Consider the following 18,384-nt stretch of genomic DNA (forward strand, 5'->3'; position numbering starts at 1 on the left):
AATGGGGGGGGGGGGGTGTAATGACATCATTGCTGTCTTTTAACTAAACATAAAGTTCTGTCTTTGTATGGTCTATGAAACTGCAGCTTAGTGTGTTCTATGATTCTTATTCTACAACTATCAATCAGATAGCAATACAAAAATATCACGTTCCAATCGAACACAGGTCCTTGAAGGTATGACATCACATCGTCCAACCTTCCTTGGAGTCTGACTCCTGTTCATAGGATTTCTAGTTACATTTAACTTACAGATATTCAGTTTACAATAATGACTTACACCTCAATAAGAACAGATCCTATCAGCAAACTGGGAAAGACTAGTTACTTGGGCATGTAAACAATTTTCACTACTGCAATTACCAACATATATGCTCATCTCTTTTAATCCTCCAAGAACAATACTTTATTCTCCACTTCTCTTCTGTAAAATACATAAATCATAAACTTCGTAATTCGGCGCCTATTGATCCTTCTTTATCCTCAAAGTGGAAGAAGGGGAAGTGGGAGAAGAGGATCGGTGATCTTGGTTAGAAGATCTAACTATGAACAGAAGTGTCTCGACCAGCATGGCACCAACCAAACCAAGGATGCCTCCAGCAGCGCTCTAATATTAAAGACCAGCAATATACCATCAAATTAGCTTATAGTGTAGACTATACATAATTAGAGTAAAGTACATGGGTGGGGATCTTCTTCTGCAGCTTCTAAGTTTGTGAATATAAAGAAAAATATGGTTGTTTTGCAGAAGTTACCATAGCAGGACTGTGGCTAAACAAGGCTCTGAATGCTGCATATCCAAGTAAGTACCCAGTGAACATTGTAACCACGACATGTAATCCTGTAAACAATAAAGATACTCTTGATCTCAAGTCATGTTCATAACAATATACCCGACAGAAATAAGACGGAATGCATTGAAGGAGAATTGACAAGAAAATGGCAACGGATAACCTTTAGGTTATCCAAAATGGATCAAACCAGGGCATAGACAAAGAAACGCTGAGTTTGTTGGGTTTAAACAGGTACCTATTCCGAAACGAATAATGCAATAGAAAAGCAAATATCAAGCATTAAGAATAATGATAACTTAAAAATAAGGATTAATTACACCTAGATCCCTCTAACATAGCGAAATTACATTTTATCCCCTTGAATTTTAAAAACTGACCTCTTCTGAAAATGATAGTGAAATTATACTTTATCCCCTTGAATTTTAAAAATTTAACCTAGACCTTTCTAAAAATGCTCTACTTACAATAGCACCTTGCCACGAGGTTTTGAAGGAAAATTGCTAATGTCAATAAAACTTAAATGAACTTCCAATTTTTCCTTCACCCAAGGATTCGTATCTTTTACTGATCAGATGGTTATGCTTTCAAACCTGCAGGAACATAAATGTAAATGTCTAAGGGGATAAAAATAACAAAATACTACTTTGAATTACACCAACTAGAGATGAAAATAAGTCAGTTTTGGTAGAGTTTTGGTCTTTGTGTGCTCAAATATACGAGAGAAAGGTTATAACCATTCTTGCATCTATTGCATAAAAATGTCTCAGTTAAACATTTCTAGTTCTAGTATTGTAGAATAAAAGGTAAAAAGAAAAATGTCTACAGATATAATGTGGAAATAGTAAACACTAATATAATTTTTAAGATCACAACAAACAACAAATCCTAAAAAGCCATTTTAGTGCTGCAATATAAGTTATTTAGAATAAACCTAACATACAAATTTCACAGTAAGTCACTAACACTAACCTTATGTGATTGTTTCTGTAGTATGTACAAACAGTGTAATAACTATTGCAGACAAATTTATTGATAGCCTCAATAATTCTTATATAGAAAAAAGTTAAAATATGTATTTTTATATTATAAAACAAGTTCTATCATAGATATCACATATACATCCATTATTTCCAGATCACAACACACCTCTATAAGTAAGAATATTACAAACACCCTTATAGAAATATAAACTTTATAAAGAAACTTCTTAGCATTAGATAGGCAAATCACGCCATAATTAGACTTATATTATACGTACAGTTTAAGTGTCTGCACGATGAAACTATGAATATTTAAATTAAAGATATATATATTCTGACCATTCATCTTAAAGTTGTAGATATTTTCCAAAATCAAGTCCTCCAAATATTGTCTCAAAATATTGAAAAAAATCTTAAAAAGGGTCTCTTTAATATGTACACAACAAATTCATGCTCCGAAAACATAAAACATTGTGAGCATATGCTAGAGGCAGAATGATCATTTAATAAATATCTTATTTAATTCTTGTTTCTTAATTTTATGAATCAAGGAATAGTGAGAGTATCACAAGTCCTGTTTAACTTACAAATGCAGAATTTTGAAAGAGGTCTAGGTGCAATTCTCAAATTGAAGAAAGAAAAGTGTAATTATGCTATTCCAATGAGGTCCTCGTGTAGAAATTCCCCTTATGATAGCCAATTGATATCCACACTTGCATCAAAGATTTACCTCTCCATCCTTAATTATTAGAAATTGGCTTTTCAGCTGTTTATATCAGTCATCTCTGCTCTTGTAACTTTAGAAGCTTTTGTGGTTATCTATAATTTTCATTTCCAGTTTTCAATTTCTTAAACAGTATTTATTGTGAAAATATGTTTATCTATACGTATTTTCATTGAAAATATATTGATTTGACACCATAGTTCAATATAAAACACAACTTCATAACTAATTCAAACACATGCTCATTTTACACGAAAGTCTATAAAAGATTGAAAACACATATTTCCATTGGAAACTGAAAACTTTAAATGAAAATACCAACAAACCGGCCAAGTTTCCAAAACTACCTTTCTCGATAGCTTTCCACTGAATCAAACACTCAACCTTTAAACATTGGGAAACATAGACAATTAAACAACACAACATTAAAATCCACCACAGCAAATTTCTTACAGCAAACTTGTAGCTCATCATAACAGAGGGATGCATCATCACCAATCTCTGCGTGTTCTAGTCCACTCAGCTTAAGTTCTACTTACATAAAATCTCCAAATCGATATACATGTTCCATGCAACTGATACCTCAAATTGAACTACAGCAAATCACTAATCCTTTCCTTGTACTGTGAATTAGAAATTATTGCTGTAATTGAGCAAAGTTTATATCGACATTTGGAAGTTTTTAAGAACATAGAAATGACCTACGGTCCTAACTTACATAAAATCTCCGAACGACATACATGTCCCATGCAATTTATACCTCAAATTGACCTACAGCAAATCACTAATCCTAAAATTGTCACTGTAATTGAGCAACATTTCATATAACCATTTGGTAGTTTCCTTTAAGAACAATATAGCAAAAAGGTTTCATTCTGGTATCTAAATTTCAAAAAGTAAGTTCGCAAATACCAGACAAAGTGCATATGAAAAAACATAAAAGTATATGATACAATGCTGAAAAAAAGAATAAACCACACAAAATGCTTACCGAAGCCTAATTGATCCTTGTATGAAGAAAAAGGCTCTTCCACACCCTTTCTAGGAGTAATGTCCTTCACCAACTCTTCATATGCCTTCCTCTCAACAGCTTCCTCTAGCTTTTTTAACCTCAATTTCAACTCCTCACTCTAGCAAACAAACAAGCAAAAAAGAAAATGAAATTCAATTAGAACATATAAACCCAGATGAAGAAAGTCTTTACAACAATTGGAATGTTGAAGACCCAAACTACAACCAGTTGTTCTCTAACAATAATCGAAATCACCTTCTCCCGGGGCTTAGGACTAGTAAAAACAAAAGTAGAACCGGAAAGCAGAGAGGATACATCGGGCCGAGTATCACATTCGGATCCGAACCAGATAGTTTTGAGGGATTTATAGGGCACTGTCGAGTGCATAATAAGTGAGGACGAAAGGTCCCTGAGATCTTCTGGCAGGCGCGAATCTGTGGAGGCCGTGGTGAGGAATGAACGGATGGTATCGGTAATTGATATGATCAGACCGCCACCGGTAACGGTGGCTGGTGCAATGGTTGAGAAATTGCCGGAAACAGTGTCGCCGGTCTCGGAAACCATTTTGGTTATTGAAAAGGTTCTTGCCAGACTGAAAACGGCCTATAGAAATCCAAGGGGCATTAAAACAAACACCTCCTTATCGAATTCAAACTCAATCTCAGACCCATCTACATGGTTCCGCATACGCTCCGTGCTTGCTTTCTTGTCCATAAATTGAGGGTGAAAGTTTCGGCCGGAAAAGGAAAAGATTACACAAGCCCACAAATGGAAGAGGATGGAAGCTCATGGATGGGCTTAGTATTTGTTTTCATCATTGAAAGCAGGCTCGGATTGTGACAAAGTTAAAAATCAATTCCTGGTCCATTATGTGAGAGTAAATGCCTGCCCAATATTCCCAAATCCAGAACAATTAGTTTACATTTTGTTTGAACCAAATTTGATTTAATTTTGGTGACTCCTTCACTTTGAAAATTACATTTTCAAGTATATATTTTTGAACGAGTCTTGAGGGCACATTTGCAGATAAATTAATTCTTCATCCAATTAAATAATGATAATTGTCAAATATTATATTAATTATCAGTTTACTATTTATTTTTTGAATTTACTGAATTAATAATTCTCAAGTGTAAATAATTAGTTTAATTGATTTTTTAAGAGCGATGCCACACTTTAGATCAATTTGGAGCCGTAGTGCCATACTTTCAGCGTGACAAAAATAGTACCATGATAATAGAAAAGTATGCAAGTTAGGTATCGTCGATAACTTTTGGATGGAAATAAGAAAATGAATGCACGTGGCTTTTAAATCAGTTGAATAATCCCAAACCCTGATTTTTAATTTTGTCCAAAGCATCTAAATGACTATACAAGTGTGGAGGTAGTGTTTTTGGTTAAAGAGCTAAAAAAATACTCAAAATTACAAAAAAAAAATAGCTTAACAACTATCTGTTTCGCTCTAGAACTCATTGCCAGTGTTGTTAACTGTTTAGTTGTCCGTAACGGCTACGGTCGATTCACGTGTCTATTTTCATCCAAAACTTAACGGCCATACCTAACTTGCACAAGTTTTCGTTTATATAATACAAATTTTTGTGAAACTGATAAAGCATTGTGCTACGGCTACAAAATGCCCTAAACTGTGGTAATAAAAAATGCAATTTGTTTGATACTTTTAATATATACTTTGTCATCAAATTAATGACAAAAATTTTTCAAAATTGAAGTGCTTTAGAGATTTCAAATCATTCGTCGAAAGTACGCAACAAATTATAGCGTTCAATTTAGATTTACAAGCGCTAAGCCCTCGAATCAACGTTATAAAAATTTTAAATAGATTTTCAAGAAAATCCAAACGGCAAACTAAATTCCAAATCCAAAATCAAGACTACAGCGTTTAATTCGAAATATACGGACAGGAGTTTGTAAAGAAGTCAAGTCAAGTCTAATTTTAAATAAGATATACAAGAAGATTTTGCCTTTAATTTAGTCAAATCCACAAATATTATTGTGAAAAGAAGAATTAAGGAATAGAATAAAGGTCGTACTCATTTCAATTCTTTAATCTATATATTTCATTTGTGATAAAAAAAAAAGAAATTTATTATAATTTACAAATGTGATAACATTTTGCATTCCGGATTATATTTCTTCTAGTGTACTTAAGAGATTCATAAGCATAAGCATGAATTACCAAGATCAACTTCAAAGATACAGAATATATACTAGAACACTTTACAAATACACCACTTCTTCCTCCACCCACACTTTCTCTTTCAGTTAACCTCATTTAACATGGTCCTAGTTGTTAAGAATATAGACCAGCAGTCATAATATATATGTATGTATCATGCATGAAATTAGTTCTTTTGACCCGATCATACTTGGTCGAACCAAATCAATCACCGAGAGTGTATTGCAAATGTTGTATAACTGGTTCAAATTCGACAGAGTTGAGTTCGGGCTGGAATTTCCGGGTGATGACTATTAGAAAGCTTCAACCATTGCTGGAACGGTTACTACATTATCTTCAGTTGCGCTCTTGTTTTCTTCGTCTTGATCGTCTTCGTCTTCGTCTTCGTCTCCCTCGGCTTCCCACAAGAAATGGGCATATGATCCCCAGACCATACTGCCGAAGTCGAGCAGAAGAAGAACAACGTTAATTAAGAAGTTGGGACTTCATTTTTAGATAAAAGTGTAGAGAGAGATGATGATGATATGTACCAATCGTTAGGGGAAGCATGAAGGGCTTGATTGAAGTAAGATTTGGCTCTATCCTCATCTCTCTGCGTCTCCCATATCAGCTTCCCGTACAGAGAAAGCACCTCGCCGTCACCCGGGCTTGCCAGAATCGCCCTCCCGTAATACTCTTCGGCTTTCACCACATCTCCCTCCACCTATACACACAAACCACTTCATCACAATGCATCAAAAAGGGGAAATTTTAGACCAGCCTCAACTTGGTTAAATCCGAAATCAATTATTTGGTAAGTGTAATATACTTACCGTATAATTTGATCTATCGTGACCGATCACAAGCAAGCAAGTCTTACATATAATTGGTAAGTGTAATATACTTGCCGTGTAATTGATCTATCGTTCAAGCAAGTCTGTTTATGATTAGTAAGTGTAATATATTTATCGTATAATTAATTTATTTTTAAAAAAAAGTGACCAATCACGAACAAGTATCATATACTTGCTTTACTGATTACTTTGTTCTACCAAATTGAACCGAACAAGAATTTTCCATCCTAAAGTAAGAAAATCATAGTTTTCTACTATAAGTTGGAGCACATTTGATTCGTGCAATCTGAACTGTTTAGCTGATACCTCGTGTAAGTATTTGCCGTAATTTCTCAAGAGCAGGGAGTTCGTGGGATCCACCTTAAGCATCTCCTGATAGTAAGAGCCGATCTTGGACCGATCGGCATCGCTTCCATTTCCACCACTGCCGCCGCCGGGATTCCGGTTCTTGTTCATTCCTCCACCAGGAAACCCATCCTCCCAGGACATCCCACTCGTAGGCAAATCTCCGGTGTAGCCCGTCCTGTCGTGAATTCCATCTCCGAACTCGTCTTCCGGTATCCGTGGCGTCGTAAAAGATCTCGATCCCATCTTGCTTAACGTCCTCATCTCCAACCGGATGACGTCGGATTCCGACGATGAACGGCGAATGTTCCTGCGAGACATTTCCTTATGCAGGGAGACTCTCTGGGATGACTTCTTCTGGCCGGAAAACACACTGGCGGCGGAGTCTTGGAAGGGTAAGGAGACAGAGTGACGAGGTGAAGAGGGCATGAGAGGGGTTTGGACCGGAATTTGACCGGAACCTGTACGGCAAAGCAGAGACTTCATTACTGCCGATCTGGATTCTTCGTTTTCAGTTCAGATGTCAGAAGAGATTAGCGAATGAAACAGATGTGCTTTTCAGTGTGATTTTGAGAAGGGAAAGTGTGCTGATATATAGGTGTGGGAGGTTGAATATGGGCCGTTGGATGCGTTGACTGAGTTGCTCATCAGGGGAGAACATAAAGCGCCACGTGCAGTGGTGCACGTGAAGGGGTGGAGGCAGCGGCTGGGGAAACGGCGTGAATAGGGTGAGGTGGAAGGTGCGAGCCGGCGTGTCACGGAGAAAGTGTGAATTGGTGTCGGCGCCATCAAGCCAGGTGGACGCATAAGGACAAAAGTTGGCATTACTTAATTGTACGGAGCTAAGTGTATAAGAAATGTGTGTGCATGGGGACTCAACGTCCAAATGTATTTAAGTTATCTTCATTTATACCGGAAATAATTACGCTCCCTTCTCTTAAAATTTGATATAATTATATATAAATTTTTTATAATTTAATAAATTACATCTAGTATTCTTAAAGTTTGCTTTTGTCTAATAAATAAATCCATTCATTAGTTAAAATACATTAAATTTGCTAATATTAACAAAAAAACTTGAATAAAAATTGATATTTATCTTCGATTGATTTATTACTAACTTATAGCAGGTTAAAAAAATCTTCTTTAACTGAATTATTCTTATATCGATAATTAAGTCCACAATCCTAAGTTGAGAAACTGAATCAGCCAATTCCAGTAGATTTGATAGATCCGCCCTTATAACTTTCATTATTTCATGGAGCTAATGTCTTCTCGAATCATATCATCTTTTGTCTTCGTCTTTTGAATCTCCATTGCCTTTCCCTTCTGATGTAGAAGGGATATTGTTTCAAGAGCGTCCCTAATCTGCTCTTATCTGGATCTGCATGTCTCAAGGCTTTGCCTTTGACTTCTCTTTAGATCTCCAACTTTTGTTTCCATATCCGTAAAATCCTTGTGTATATTTAGGAGGATCTTATCCATCTTTTAGCTAAAAGTTTCTATTTTATGAGTATATGGATTAACATATGTCTATAGTCTTGCACTATCTTTTGAATTTCTCTTAGATCTTAGGAGATTTTCGATGCATCCAACTTGAGTTTTTTCCAATTAGTTTCTTTACTCATAATTTATAGAACTGTATTAGTAAAAAAATTACCTATTTCATTTCTCTTTACTAGTAAAGTTAAAGAACTAAAACGTGATTTGCGACAAATTACAAAACTATATTTACAATTAACCCTATAAATAATGTTGAGTGAGGTAGAAAGAAAAACAAGGAAAAAGAGAGAGCGAGGTGGGCATGGGGAGTGGGGGTGGAATAAGGGCGAACCACACGTTAAGGTTCATCTCCCTTTTCTAATAAAGCTTTGTGCACATTCTCCCACATTGCGGCTACCCCCATACTCACTCATTACTCTCCCCATTTCAGGTCAAAGTCCAAGCCATGCCCCCACGTGACCTCACGTGCATTCCTTTTCTAACTTTTCTCCCCACATGGAATTTGAGTTTTATTTTAATGTTCATTTATTAATGTAATCGTTCCGCGGGTTACACGAAACCAACAACTCATGCCTTATTTAGGAGAAATACTATTTTTGGTATTATAAATTAGGTCTGATTCACTTTTAATTCTATTTATTATAATATCAGTAATTTTAGATTCGTAACTTACAAAAATTTGTGTATTTTATCTTCATCCACTTCCTATCTATAATTTAATAGTGTAAAGTATATATTTAGTATGTGATTGTTAAATATTTTTGGCAAAAAGAAAATTAATTTATTTTCCAATTTGGGACCGTTTTTGGGAAGAAATATACTACATTTGAGGGGGGAAATCCTGAAGGAAATTAGGGCAAAAAACTATGATTTCTCTTTTTTCACATAAAAAATTGAATCATATCCTTCTCATGTTTCTATAAGTTGAAGCTTAGTAGAAGTAACACAAAGAATCATGTCTTCTACAAGTGAATCAAGTAGGTTAAATGAAGCACTCATATGCTACTATTGAAAAAATGGCTAATTTTTTTTCCTAATAAAAAGTACTTAACGTCAACGTGTTAGACACTTGACCTACATCGTTAAATTGTAAATAGAAAAGTGCATTAGGATCAAAAGTACTATTTTTTGTAATTTATAGGACTAAAAGTGTTAATCTTATAAAGAATGATACCAAAAGTGACATGGACCTAACTTATGGGAATAAAAATGGTATTTTCCCACTTATTTATTAATCTATACTAATATAAAAAAAAGGCTCCCTACACTCACAAACGATGATTAATGACACCATTGCACCAATTTTTGTAAAATAAAAAATGTCATTTAACTGATAACATAACTAATTTATTTAACATTATAAATTTCACGCTAATTTATAAATTAATTTTCTTTTATGTATTTTTTTTAATATAATATACTAATTTATATATTTATTTTTATTTAAAATAAATTTTAAAATATAAAAAAATATTTATTATATATACGTAAAAATCACGGCCCGGCCCAATCACTAGTGTTAAAAAGAAAATTCAAAAGTAATACAATTGTGTAGGTAGTAACAAATTTAATACAAGTCATTAGGTTGAAGTCGTCATTGGCTGCGTCGTCATCGCCAATGACGACTTCAAGTGGTTTATTTAATTTCCATTTTGAAATTGTTATTGTTTATTCTTTAGTTAATTAATTAATTATTAATTATAAATGTAAATATTTAATTAATTATAATTATTAATAAATTTAAAATTTTACATATCAAAAGAATACAATCAAGTATTAAAAAAACATTTATTGTCTACGAGTTTACATTGATACATTTGGTTGATTTGAAGTAACTTTATTTTGTTGAAATTGTTGTCAGTTTGAAATTTATTGCTTTTCATGTATTTGTGATCAATCCATCTCATTTTGAATACGCTTAGTTTGGCTTTAATTAGGACGAACAGGGACACGAAAAGTACTGTTGTCTACTGATGGACGTTTCCAAAATGGGTACCCATCTGAAGATGCATTCACGTTGCAAATTGCGGCATATCATATAATAAAGCATATTTAATTTTAAATATATTTTCTTTCACATTATAATTTCCTAATTTTATCGTATTTCAGGCTAACCAGATACAATCCCTTCGATTAAATTGTCGTCCTAGACCACATAATATTAAATGGTTTAACCACATGTTGTATCAAGTCGAGGTCATATTTGAAAATATTCATGAGATTATCATACAGTAACAACAAAAATAGAACATGGCCGGTCAAAATGCAATGTCATCCTACAGATAAAGGAGAAGTTACACAAAAATACTCTGGCCACTACATGCCGTCCCAACCTAATTAGGCCGCAAAGTGTGATTTTGAAGATTGTCAAGTTGGGATTGAGTTAAGCTTATCAAAAACCATAAATATTAAGTTGGGTCAAAAAATTATCTAAATTGATCCGATCTGCACCGCGTGCACTCCTAGCTTGACAATTCTGGTCAATTGGGCTCTGTTTGTTGCTTTCTTGGGCTTGATTAGTGGGCTATTATCGAAAAGGTATCGCCGAATTATTAAGTAGAATGAGAATACCCATCTTCCGGCACAGTGTTCGTCCAGTAGCTTTAAACTCACAACGAAATCTACGGTGACGATGAGGCCTGTGAGAATTTTTCTGTGACGGCCGCACCCAAATCACTCAACTGGCAACGGCAAACTGAGAAAGCCCTTTGAATCGAAATTTCTCGCAGAATCTTCGAATTACTTGCGCAAGACGGAAAACCGCTTAGAAAATTGCTACTGCCATTGTTGTTGAATTGAGCGAGAGAGAGAGAGAGAGAGAGAGAGAGAGAGAGAGAAGAGAGAGAGAGAGAGAGAGAGAGAGAGAGAGAGAGGCAGAAGAGAGAGAGAGAGAGAGAGAGAGAGAGAGAGAGAGGCAGAGTTGAACGTGGAGGTGCGTAAAAATGGTGCTGTGGGAGATCACATTGGGTACAGCGTATTTTTTGGGTCTGAAACGAACATACAGACTTGCTCTCAAGATTCAGCGGAAGCTCATCAGCCCCAGACATCCAAAGATTCGTCAATTTGTTCAAAGGTATTGTTGTCTATCTGTGAATTTAAATGATCTTTTTAAAATTTTGCTTTTGCGCTTAATCTGTTACGTTCTTCGTAGTTAATCGCTGCTTTAGTCCCGTTCTCTGTTTTTTTGGGTATCTATATCATATTTATGATATCGGATGTAATTTTCTGTAATTGGTCCTGGATTATGTGCTGGAGTGGCTACTTTCTTTGTATTTTTGTGGTCATTATGATAATCTAGAAACTAATATTAATACTCCAAATATGGTGGGTAATCAGCGAGTATGTGGTTATCTTGGAGCTAAAATCAATGCTCTAGATGAATATTGACAGGAGGAAAAGGAAACAATAAGTACAACAATCAAGTACTCTGGCATGGTCTTAGGAGGATAAGTATGTAAATATACCCGCTTGTGGACTGATGAAGTTTGGTTTGTCACAAGGAATTTCTTCATTATAGGCAATCTGGATAGATGGAAATGTTTGAACTCAGAAAGGAACGATAAGAAACAGAGAGGGGAAGTTAGTTAAAAGCTGAAAGAAATGGGGAAGTGCACTGACAAAATAAGAAAACTTCTGCTTGGGAGATAGTAAAGGGAGAAACGTAGGTTCTTTGCCTTTAAGCAAGCATTTCTTTCTTTTTGATTTGGTTCAAGTGTCCTTCTTTTCCTTCTTTCTTTTGTTTATCTTTTATCTTCTTGTTCAAGTCTGCATGTCTATTTAAATACTGATCCCAATGGAGTGGCTTTAAATGATATAGATGTTACGTCGATAGCATCATCCAGGTTCAATTTTAATTGGCTTAGCTTCACTAATTTATATACATGGTGATTCATGCTCGTAAAACAGTTAGTCTACTAGTCAGCATTTCAGCCTCTGGTGTTTGAAGACACTATAACTGTTTGCAGTCAGTAATTGCCTCAAGAAAGATGGACAAAGCTAATTACTGTGAAAGCATGGAGTTCACACGAGTTCCACTTGAGAAAGAGAAAAAGGAAAACTCAGGAATAATTCTTATGAGAAATTGAATATTATATGACAATATCTGCATTGGTTGAGAAAGAAAACCCTGCGATTGAGCTGGAGTTGATTTACATCAAAACTATGTTTGACGAAATATGCTCAATAGACTGCAAAGTGACCCACGACCTTAATATAGCTAATCAGTAGGGCAAGTTCAGTAATTATTTTACCTAATAAATGCACAAATATTGGGAAGCCATACCTCCAGAAAATTGTGCACTCTGCAGTGGCACGTGTTCGTTGCTTGCTCCTAATCACATGTGAAAGAGCTCGCGATCATTATTTGTTTTCAACCTGCCAAAATTAAGTACACTCTCTGCATAAACATAGTTATAAATTCGTGAATTTACTACACAAGGACAAAATTCTACTCTTGTACTTGTTACGGTTTTGTGCGTAAGTATGACACAGCAATCAATTCGTATGCTATATGTTCTTTTCTTCTCTCTGTGAATTGTTGAATTTTTTGTTGTCACTCACAGGATCTCCTTTTAAGAACCAATATGATTTAGTCACTCCTGAAATTATAAAGCGAACAATAGTGAACTCTTGCTTCCTGTCACTTGAATAGAACACAATAAGTGGCATTTGATGAACTTTGAAACTCATGGCTTCCAGGAAAGAGAACAATACCCAATCCTTGTTAGCAGCTACTGTTACACTGTGTGCAAATGATTTTCTTTGACATATTGCTGCATTATAACTGGGAGTTCAAATGATTATACACCTGTCTCTAGTCGATAAGTGCCAGTATTATATATACTTGTAGCCCATGATGGTATGGAATCTCAATTAAGTGGTTTTATGAGCCTTCTTTGGATACTGTTAAGGAAAAAACAGCATTGTTGCCATCCATGCATTTAACAATTGTTGCCCTTAAATTGAAAATCTCTTTCATTTTCCTGTTCATCTTTTTATTGAATGATTATAGCATATTCGCTTATTAATGGGTTTCTCCTGCCCTACATTTCCTTTTCCCCAATAATTTTCTAGTTGTCTACTAAGTTTTTTATCTTCTCTCATAGTAAATACAACTAAGATTAGGTAAATATGAGAAAGTTTGCGAAGCTTGAATAAGATTTTTGAAAAGGTAAAAAATTAGTGGTTGATGTAGCAATCTAAATCAAAGGAAGAAAAACTAAGGAAACTCGTGGTGTAGAGAAATCTGGCTTGAACGGATGTCACTTTGGATGCCAGACTGTCTTTTCCAAGAATCCTCTAGCTTTTTCTCTTAATGGCTGCGTTTTCTCCTCTCCAGAATTCCTTCCTGCATTTTCCTTCCTCTTTTTTTTTTAAGTGTTCTTAGGAGTGGTAGGAAACGAAACTAATTCTAATAAACCCAAACTCTTCCTTTTCCCACCAAATCCTTTCGAATTCTAATTTAATACAAGGCAAAATTGCATCCAACTAGGCGCCACATATGCTTTCCATCCAGCAATGTACTTAGTCTCTCCTAGATTCTTGCTAGTACGCTCATATAATAACTCTGGGCTCTGATTAAGTCATTTTGGCTTCTTTAGATGATAACCCATGGACATGGGTAAGCTGGCTGTTATTTTGTGAATTTCCTGCAGGTCCTCAAGCCTCTTGTTATATTGAAAATGCCTTCATTTCTTCTACATTCATGGGAAACCCTGCATAATGTTTGGATTCGTTTTCTGAGTGTTTTGTTGTGTTTTGTGGAAATAGAGAGAGAAAAACAAAGATAAATAAGTGTGTGTTAGAGATAGTATGTATGTTTGGATTTGTTTTCGGAGATAATTTAAAATAAGTATTATATATTTAATGTTGTGTTTTGGGAGACAAAAGTTACTATTCATTGTCAAATCATATCTTTGGAGATAATTTAAAATAAGTATTATATGTTTAATGTTGTATTTTGGGAGACAAAAATTACTATTCATTGTCAAATCATGCCTTTTTTATATATATTTATGTATATATGTGTTTATATATATATGTATGTTTTTATGCTAAAACAGTTAAAAACACCTAAATAAGGTGTTTTTGAATGATGGCAAACATTGGGTATGTTTTGACTTGTCTCAGAAATAAGTTGGAAATGAAAACAAACATAGTGCTGAAGTTTCCGAAAAAATCACTAAGAACAAGCATATCTTTGAAAATTGTGGTAACAGAAAATAAACCACATAGATTCATGACATTAACCGTTATATTCGTTATCTTTCTGGGTTGAAGTCTTATTTAATATTTTCCCAAGGAAAATGATGTTTATTATTGCATAGAGCTTGTGGGAATTCCAGGTCTAGATAGTCTCTCATATACTGAAAAACAAATGTGGTGAGTAGAGTTGATGATGGATGTGATGTTTGCTAGTTATATAATTTTGGTTACTGATATGTTCGTGCCGGATCATAACCTAAATGTTTAATTATTCATAGAATCTCTCATTGAGAGTTAAATATGGCTTTCTGGGGAAAAGCTATAACTGGATCATAGCGATGCCTTTGTTATATATCTTCTTTGCCCTTATCATTATTCGTGCTTTATCTTCCCATACTGAAAATAGTAAAAGAACCAATGTCAACAGCCACCTCTTGGGCCTTCAATTGTAAATCATAGAGACCTACAATATCATCATCATCATAACAAGGAAACAAAGACGAAAGACAACTGGTTATTTCCATTAGGTGACTGCATGTAGATCTAAGAATGGAGAAGTGTTGTGGATGAAATTGTTGTTCACTTGACTCTGAAGTTTGAACTGATAGTTTTCTTTGACGGATGGGCCACATAATTGAATTTAGAAGAGCTCTCCATCTTTCTATTCTCTCAGCCCCGACCTTGTAGTTTCACTTACGAAATTCAGTTATATTATCGGAAGATGGTGGGTTAAGTTTTTCAGCATCCATTTTTTAACTGCAACTCCTTTACAGTGAATAGAATTTCTCTATATACTACCTGATTTTCATTTCAGGCGAACACGAAATGTATTCGATGTCGCACTCAAAGTTCATCTCAAGATACAAGAAAGGGACATTGAAGTTGGTCGGAACCTTGGCAACTGGATTCTTCGATGGCTTGACAGAATGAAGCCTGAAGCTCAGATCAGAGGACCGCCTCACGGCCCTCACCCAGGCACTAATGCAAACACCAATGTCCCAAAGCAGACGAACAACTCATCAGACCGGAACAATCGTGGAGGCTTCCTGAAATACAGTGCAAAAAGTATGGATAGGGAGTCAGATAGACATATGTTTACTGCTGCACGAAATGTCTGGCCTAAACCCTTTCCCACCATTGCCACAATGATGAGGCCAACAAGGCCAGCTGGACAAAATATCCAGTATAGGCAATACGGCGCTGGTGCCTCTGAGCTTCTTACTCTGAAATATGGTAAATTTGGTTTTGGGGAAGTGACTAGGTACGACATAAGGCAATGGATTCTGCAGCACTAATCCAGTAACTTCTTTTTGGCTTTTAATTTCAACCAGACAGCCGCAAAGACCAAAGTCCTGAAACTTTGAGTTTGAAGTAAGAACTGGACATGGAAAATTGTGCAGTACCTGGGAAAGTTAGGACTGGAAACAGTCCCTGTTTTCTTTACCCTCCAGAAATTCTCATTCTCTTTCTTGAAGGTATAGATTTCTTCAGCCAGTGTTGTTTTGATCAAACTCCTTACCAAAGTGGTGAATCATTTAGTGTCGCAGCTTGGTGTTGCTTCGTTCTTGGCCATGTTACTGGCACTGTCTTTTCAGTTAAAAAAGTTTGTACATTTCAGATCTAGTGAAAATTGGATATGCTGAAATATATTTCTTTTTTACTGGGGTGCTGCATGATGTGAGTAAGTTCAACCATTTAAATCCACCCTTCTGGTTTAAGACAACATTTAGGGAGGGAGCTTATGAGCCTTTTCAATCTGCTAAATAACAAACTGTAGTAAATTTTGTTCTCCTTTTCTATGAAGAACCGTATTTTTTTTATGTCAATAATCCTTGTGGTATTTTGAATCAGAATTGCTTATTGGGATTCCTTCATTCATAGAACTGACATTTTAGTCTTTATTACTGTCAGCTAAACAATGTACATTTTCTTTATTTTCAAAGTTCATTAGTTGATTGACAAATTTAAATACTATATTTTCAACCCTTGTGAAAATAACAAGTGCGGAAAAGAGAAGGATAAACTACATAGGATCCTTAATTATGCCTCTCCTGGGGGATAACCAATATTTTGGACTGAAAATTCTTATGTTTTGTGTTTGAATATACGTTAAAAAGGGTGAAAAAGAAAAGGGTAAAATACACTTTGCCAGCTTGAATTATTTACATTCTTGGTTGGACAAAAATGTAATAAATGTAATATTTACATTCTTGGTTGGACAAAAATGTCCCTCAAGCTTTGAATAATTATATTTTAGTATTTTACACATTAAATCATCACCAAGTTATTTTTTAATTAATTTTTTTAATAAATAAAGAATTTAAATTCAAAATAGAGTATATATATATGCTTAGCTAAAAGTTCCATATTTTTAGAAAAAAATGAATAAATATATTTTATCATAAATAGTTAAAAGCTTAGTAACTTTTTTATTACCAAACTAATTAAATCATTAGTTAATTTTGAGTTTGTAAAAAAAAATACGAACTGTTTAACTGACTAATTATATTTTACTTCATTATAATAAAAGATACTTTTTTCAATTAAGAAAATTTTAATTAAACTTAAAATGCAAAATTACTAAAAAGAAATTCTTTGAACTATATATATAATATAAGGGCAATGATGCGTACGATTTTAGTACGAGTCCAAAGTCTTTGGATCCTGATGTCGAATTTGGGCTAATTGAGTGAAAGCACTTTGAGAAAAGGGACCTGCAAAATAAGACGTTAGCACTTCGATGCTTAAATTAGTCCTAAATTTAAAAATAAATAAATATAGAAATAAATTATAATGAGAAATAGTGATAGAAATAAGAATTTCATAAGTAAGAGCACGAATTTCAGAATAGCAGAGTAGCAGAACTCAGAATGATGAAGGGTGGTATGTTGAGGGGTGCCTCCCATACTTATAGAGAGGAGCCCCTCTTTGCAGGGACTCTGGAGAGAGTTGTGTATTCGAGAAGGAAGGCGGGATTCTGGTGGATAAGGTCGCATCTTATCCCCTTCTTGAGCAGCACGTCTTCGAATAAGGGAGGACACCTTCTTCGTGAAGACTCTTGCCTTGTAAGGAGTCTTCTTAAGCTGAGGAGTCCAGTTTCTTGAGGGTACCTTCCTTCCATCGAGCTGGCCGTGGGAAGGTGCTGTAGGGCTTCATACTGGGCCTCCTTCTTGGTCCAATCTTGATGAGGCAGGCTTCTTTCTTGGACAGATCCCGGTGTGGTGGGCTCCTCTTTGGCTGAGCTTAGCGGGCCTCCTTTTTTGCCGAACCTGCTGCAGAGTGCTTCCTTTTGGGCTAAGCCCAATACCCTTAGGTGGGCTGACTCTCTCCTGGGCTGGCGGGTCTGATTTGAGCTTAATATTTCTTCTTGGGTTATACCCATCAAACAATATTGTCTAAAAATTTAATTATAAGGGGTAAGTGTTATATTTATTAGTTTATGGAGATAATTGTTACATAACAAATAATTTAGTGGGCAAAGTGTATTTTACCATAAAGAAAATGGATCCTTATGCTTTTTTCTGTGACAATACAGAAGTCCTCCAAGCCCTGGGAGTAACAAGGCATCTCTAAATTCTGAAAGTTTTATTTGTGAAGTGAGTTTTCAAAAAATTGTTCGAGTTTTAGCAAAAGCAGCTCTCTAGAATCCATGCGTCAAAAAGTAGTCTAAATAATTTTTAAAAAATTACATTTAGTACTCCTGTTCAAAAATAGATTCATCCATTAGTTGAAATTCATGAAATTCGGTGATATTAATAAAAAACATTGAATGAAAATCTATATCTAATCACAT

The 18,384-nt window shown here is 34.9% G+C and overlaps 3 protein-coding genes across 3 annotated transcripts; 1 reads left to right on the plus strand and 2 right to left on the minus strand.

The window, feature by feature from the left end:
* Nucleotides 92–4,239, minus strand: LOC105156003. The gene is made up of 4 exons (XM_011072014.2): nt 3,765–4,239; nt 3,489–3,627; nt 755–840; nt 92–606 (listed from the first exon to the last, which is right to left on the minus strand). Exons 1-4 carry the CDS (start codon nt 4,071–4,073, stop codon nt 463–465), a joined length of 678 nt encoding a protein of 225 aa, XP_011070316.1. The 5' UTR covers nt 4,074–4,239; the 3' UTR covers nt 92–462.
* On the minus strand, nt 5,683–7,460 carry LOC105156004. Its single transcript, XM_011072015.2, has 3 exons — nt 6,846–7,460; nt 6,237–6,409; nt 5,683–6,141 (listed from the first exon to the last, which is right to left on the minus strand). The coding sequence occupies exons 1-3, from the start codon at nt 7,368–7,370 to the stop codon at nt 6,000–6,002; spliced, it is 840 nt and encodes a 279-aa protein (XP_011070317.1). The 5' UTR covers nt 7,371–7,460; the 3' UTR covers nt 5,683–5,999.
* On the plus strand, nt 10,990–16,264 carry LOC105156005. The gene is made up of 2 exons (XM_011072017.2): nt 10,990–11,460; nt 15,406–16,264. Exons 1-2 carry the CDS (start codon nt 11,330–11,332, stop codon nt 15,884–15,886), a joined length of 612 nt encoding a protein of 203 aa, XP_011070319.1. The 5' UTR covers nt 10,990–11,329; the 3' UTR covers nt 15,887–16,264.

Source organism: Sesamum indicum, linkage group LG2 (assembly GCF_000512975.1).
Source record: "Sesamum indicum cultivar Zhongzhi No. 13 linkage group LG2, S_indicum_v1.0, whole genome shotgun sequence".
Classification (NCBI taxonomy): Eukaryota; Viridiplantae; Streptophyta; class Magnoliopsida; order Lamiales; family Pedaliaceae; genus Sesamum; species Sesamum indicum.

Bases quoted from the DNA above. Each gene is read 5' to 3' on its own strand.
- LOC105156003 (XM_011072014.2), bottom strand. From the start codon at position 4,073: ATGGTTTCCGAGACCGGCGACACTGTTTCCGGCAATTTCTCAACCATT. The intron at 3,628-3,764 runs GTGATTTCGATT...TTTGTTTGCTAG, and splicing joins GTCCTAAGCCCCGGGAGAAG to AGTGAGGAGTTGAAATTGAG. The intron at 841-3,488 runs GTAAGCATTTTG...TATTGTTTACAG, and splicing joins CAAGGATCAATTAGGCTTCG to GATTACATGTCGTGGTTACA.
- LOC105156004 (XM_011072015.2), bottom strand. From the start codon at position 7,370: ATGAAGTCTCTGCTTTGCCGTACAGGTTCCGGTCAAATTCCGGTCCAA. The intron at 6,410-6,845 runs GTATCAGCTAAA...TTGTGTGTATAG, and splicing joins ACGGCAAATACTTACACGAG to GTGGAGGGAGATGTGGTGAA. The intron at 6,142-6,236 runs GTACATATCATC...CGACTTCGGCAG, and splicing joins CATGCTTCCCCTAACGATTG to TATGGTCTGGGGATCATATG.
- LOC105156005 (XM_011072017.2), top strand. From the start codon at position 11,330: ATGGTGCTGTGGGAGATCACATTGGGTACAGCGTATTTTTTGGGTCTG. The intron at 11,461-15,405 runs GTATTGTTGTCT...TTTTCATTTCAG, and splicing joins ATTCGTCAATTTGTTCAAAG to GCGAACACGAAATGTATTCG.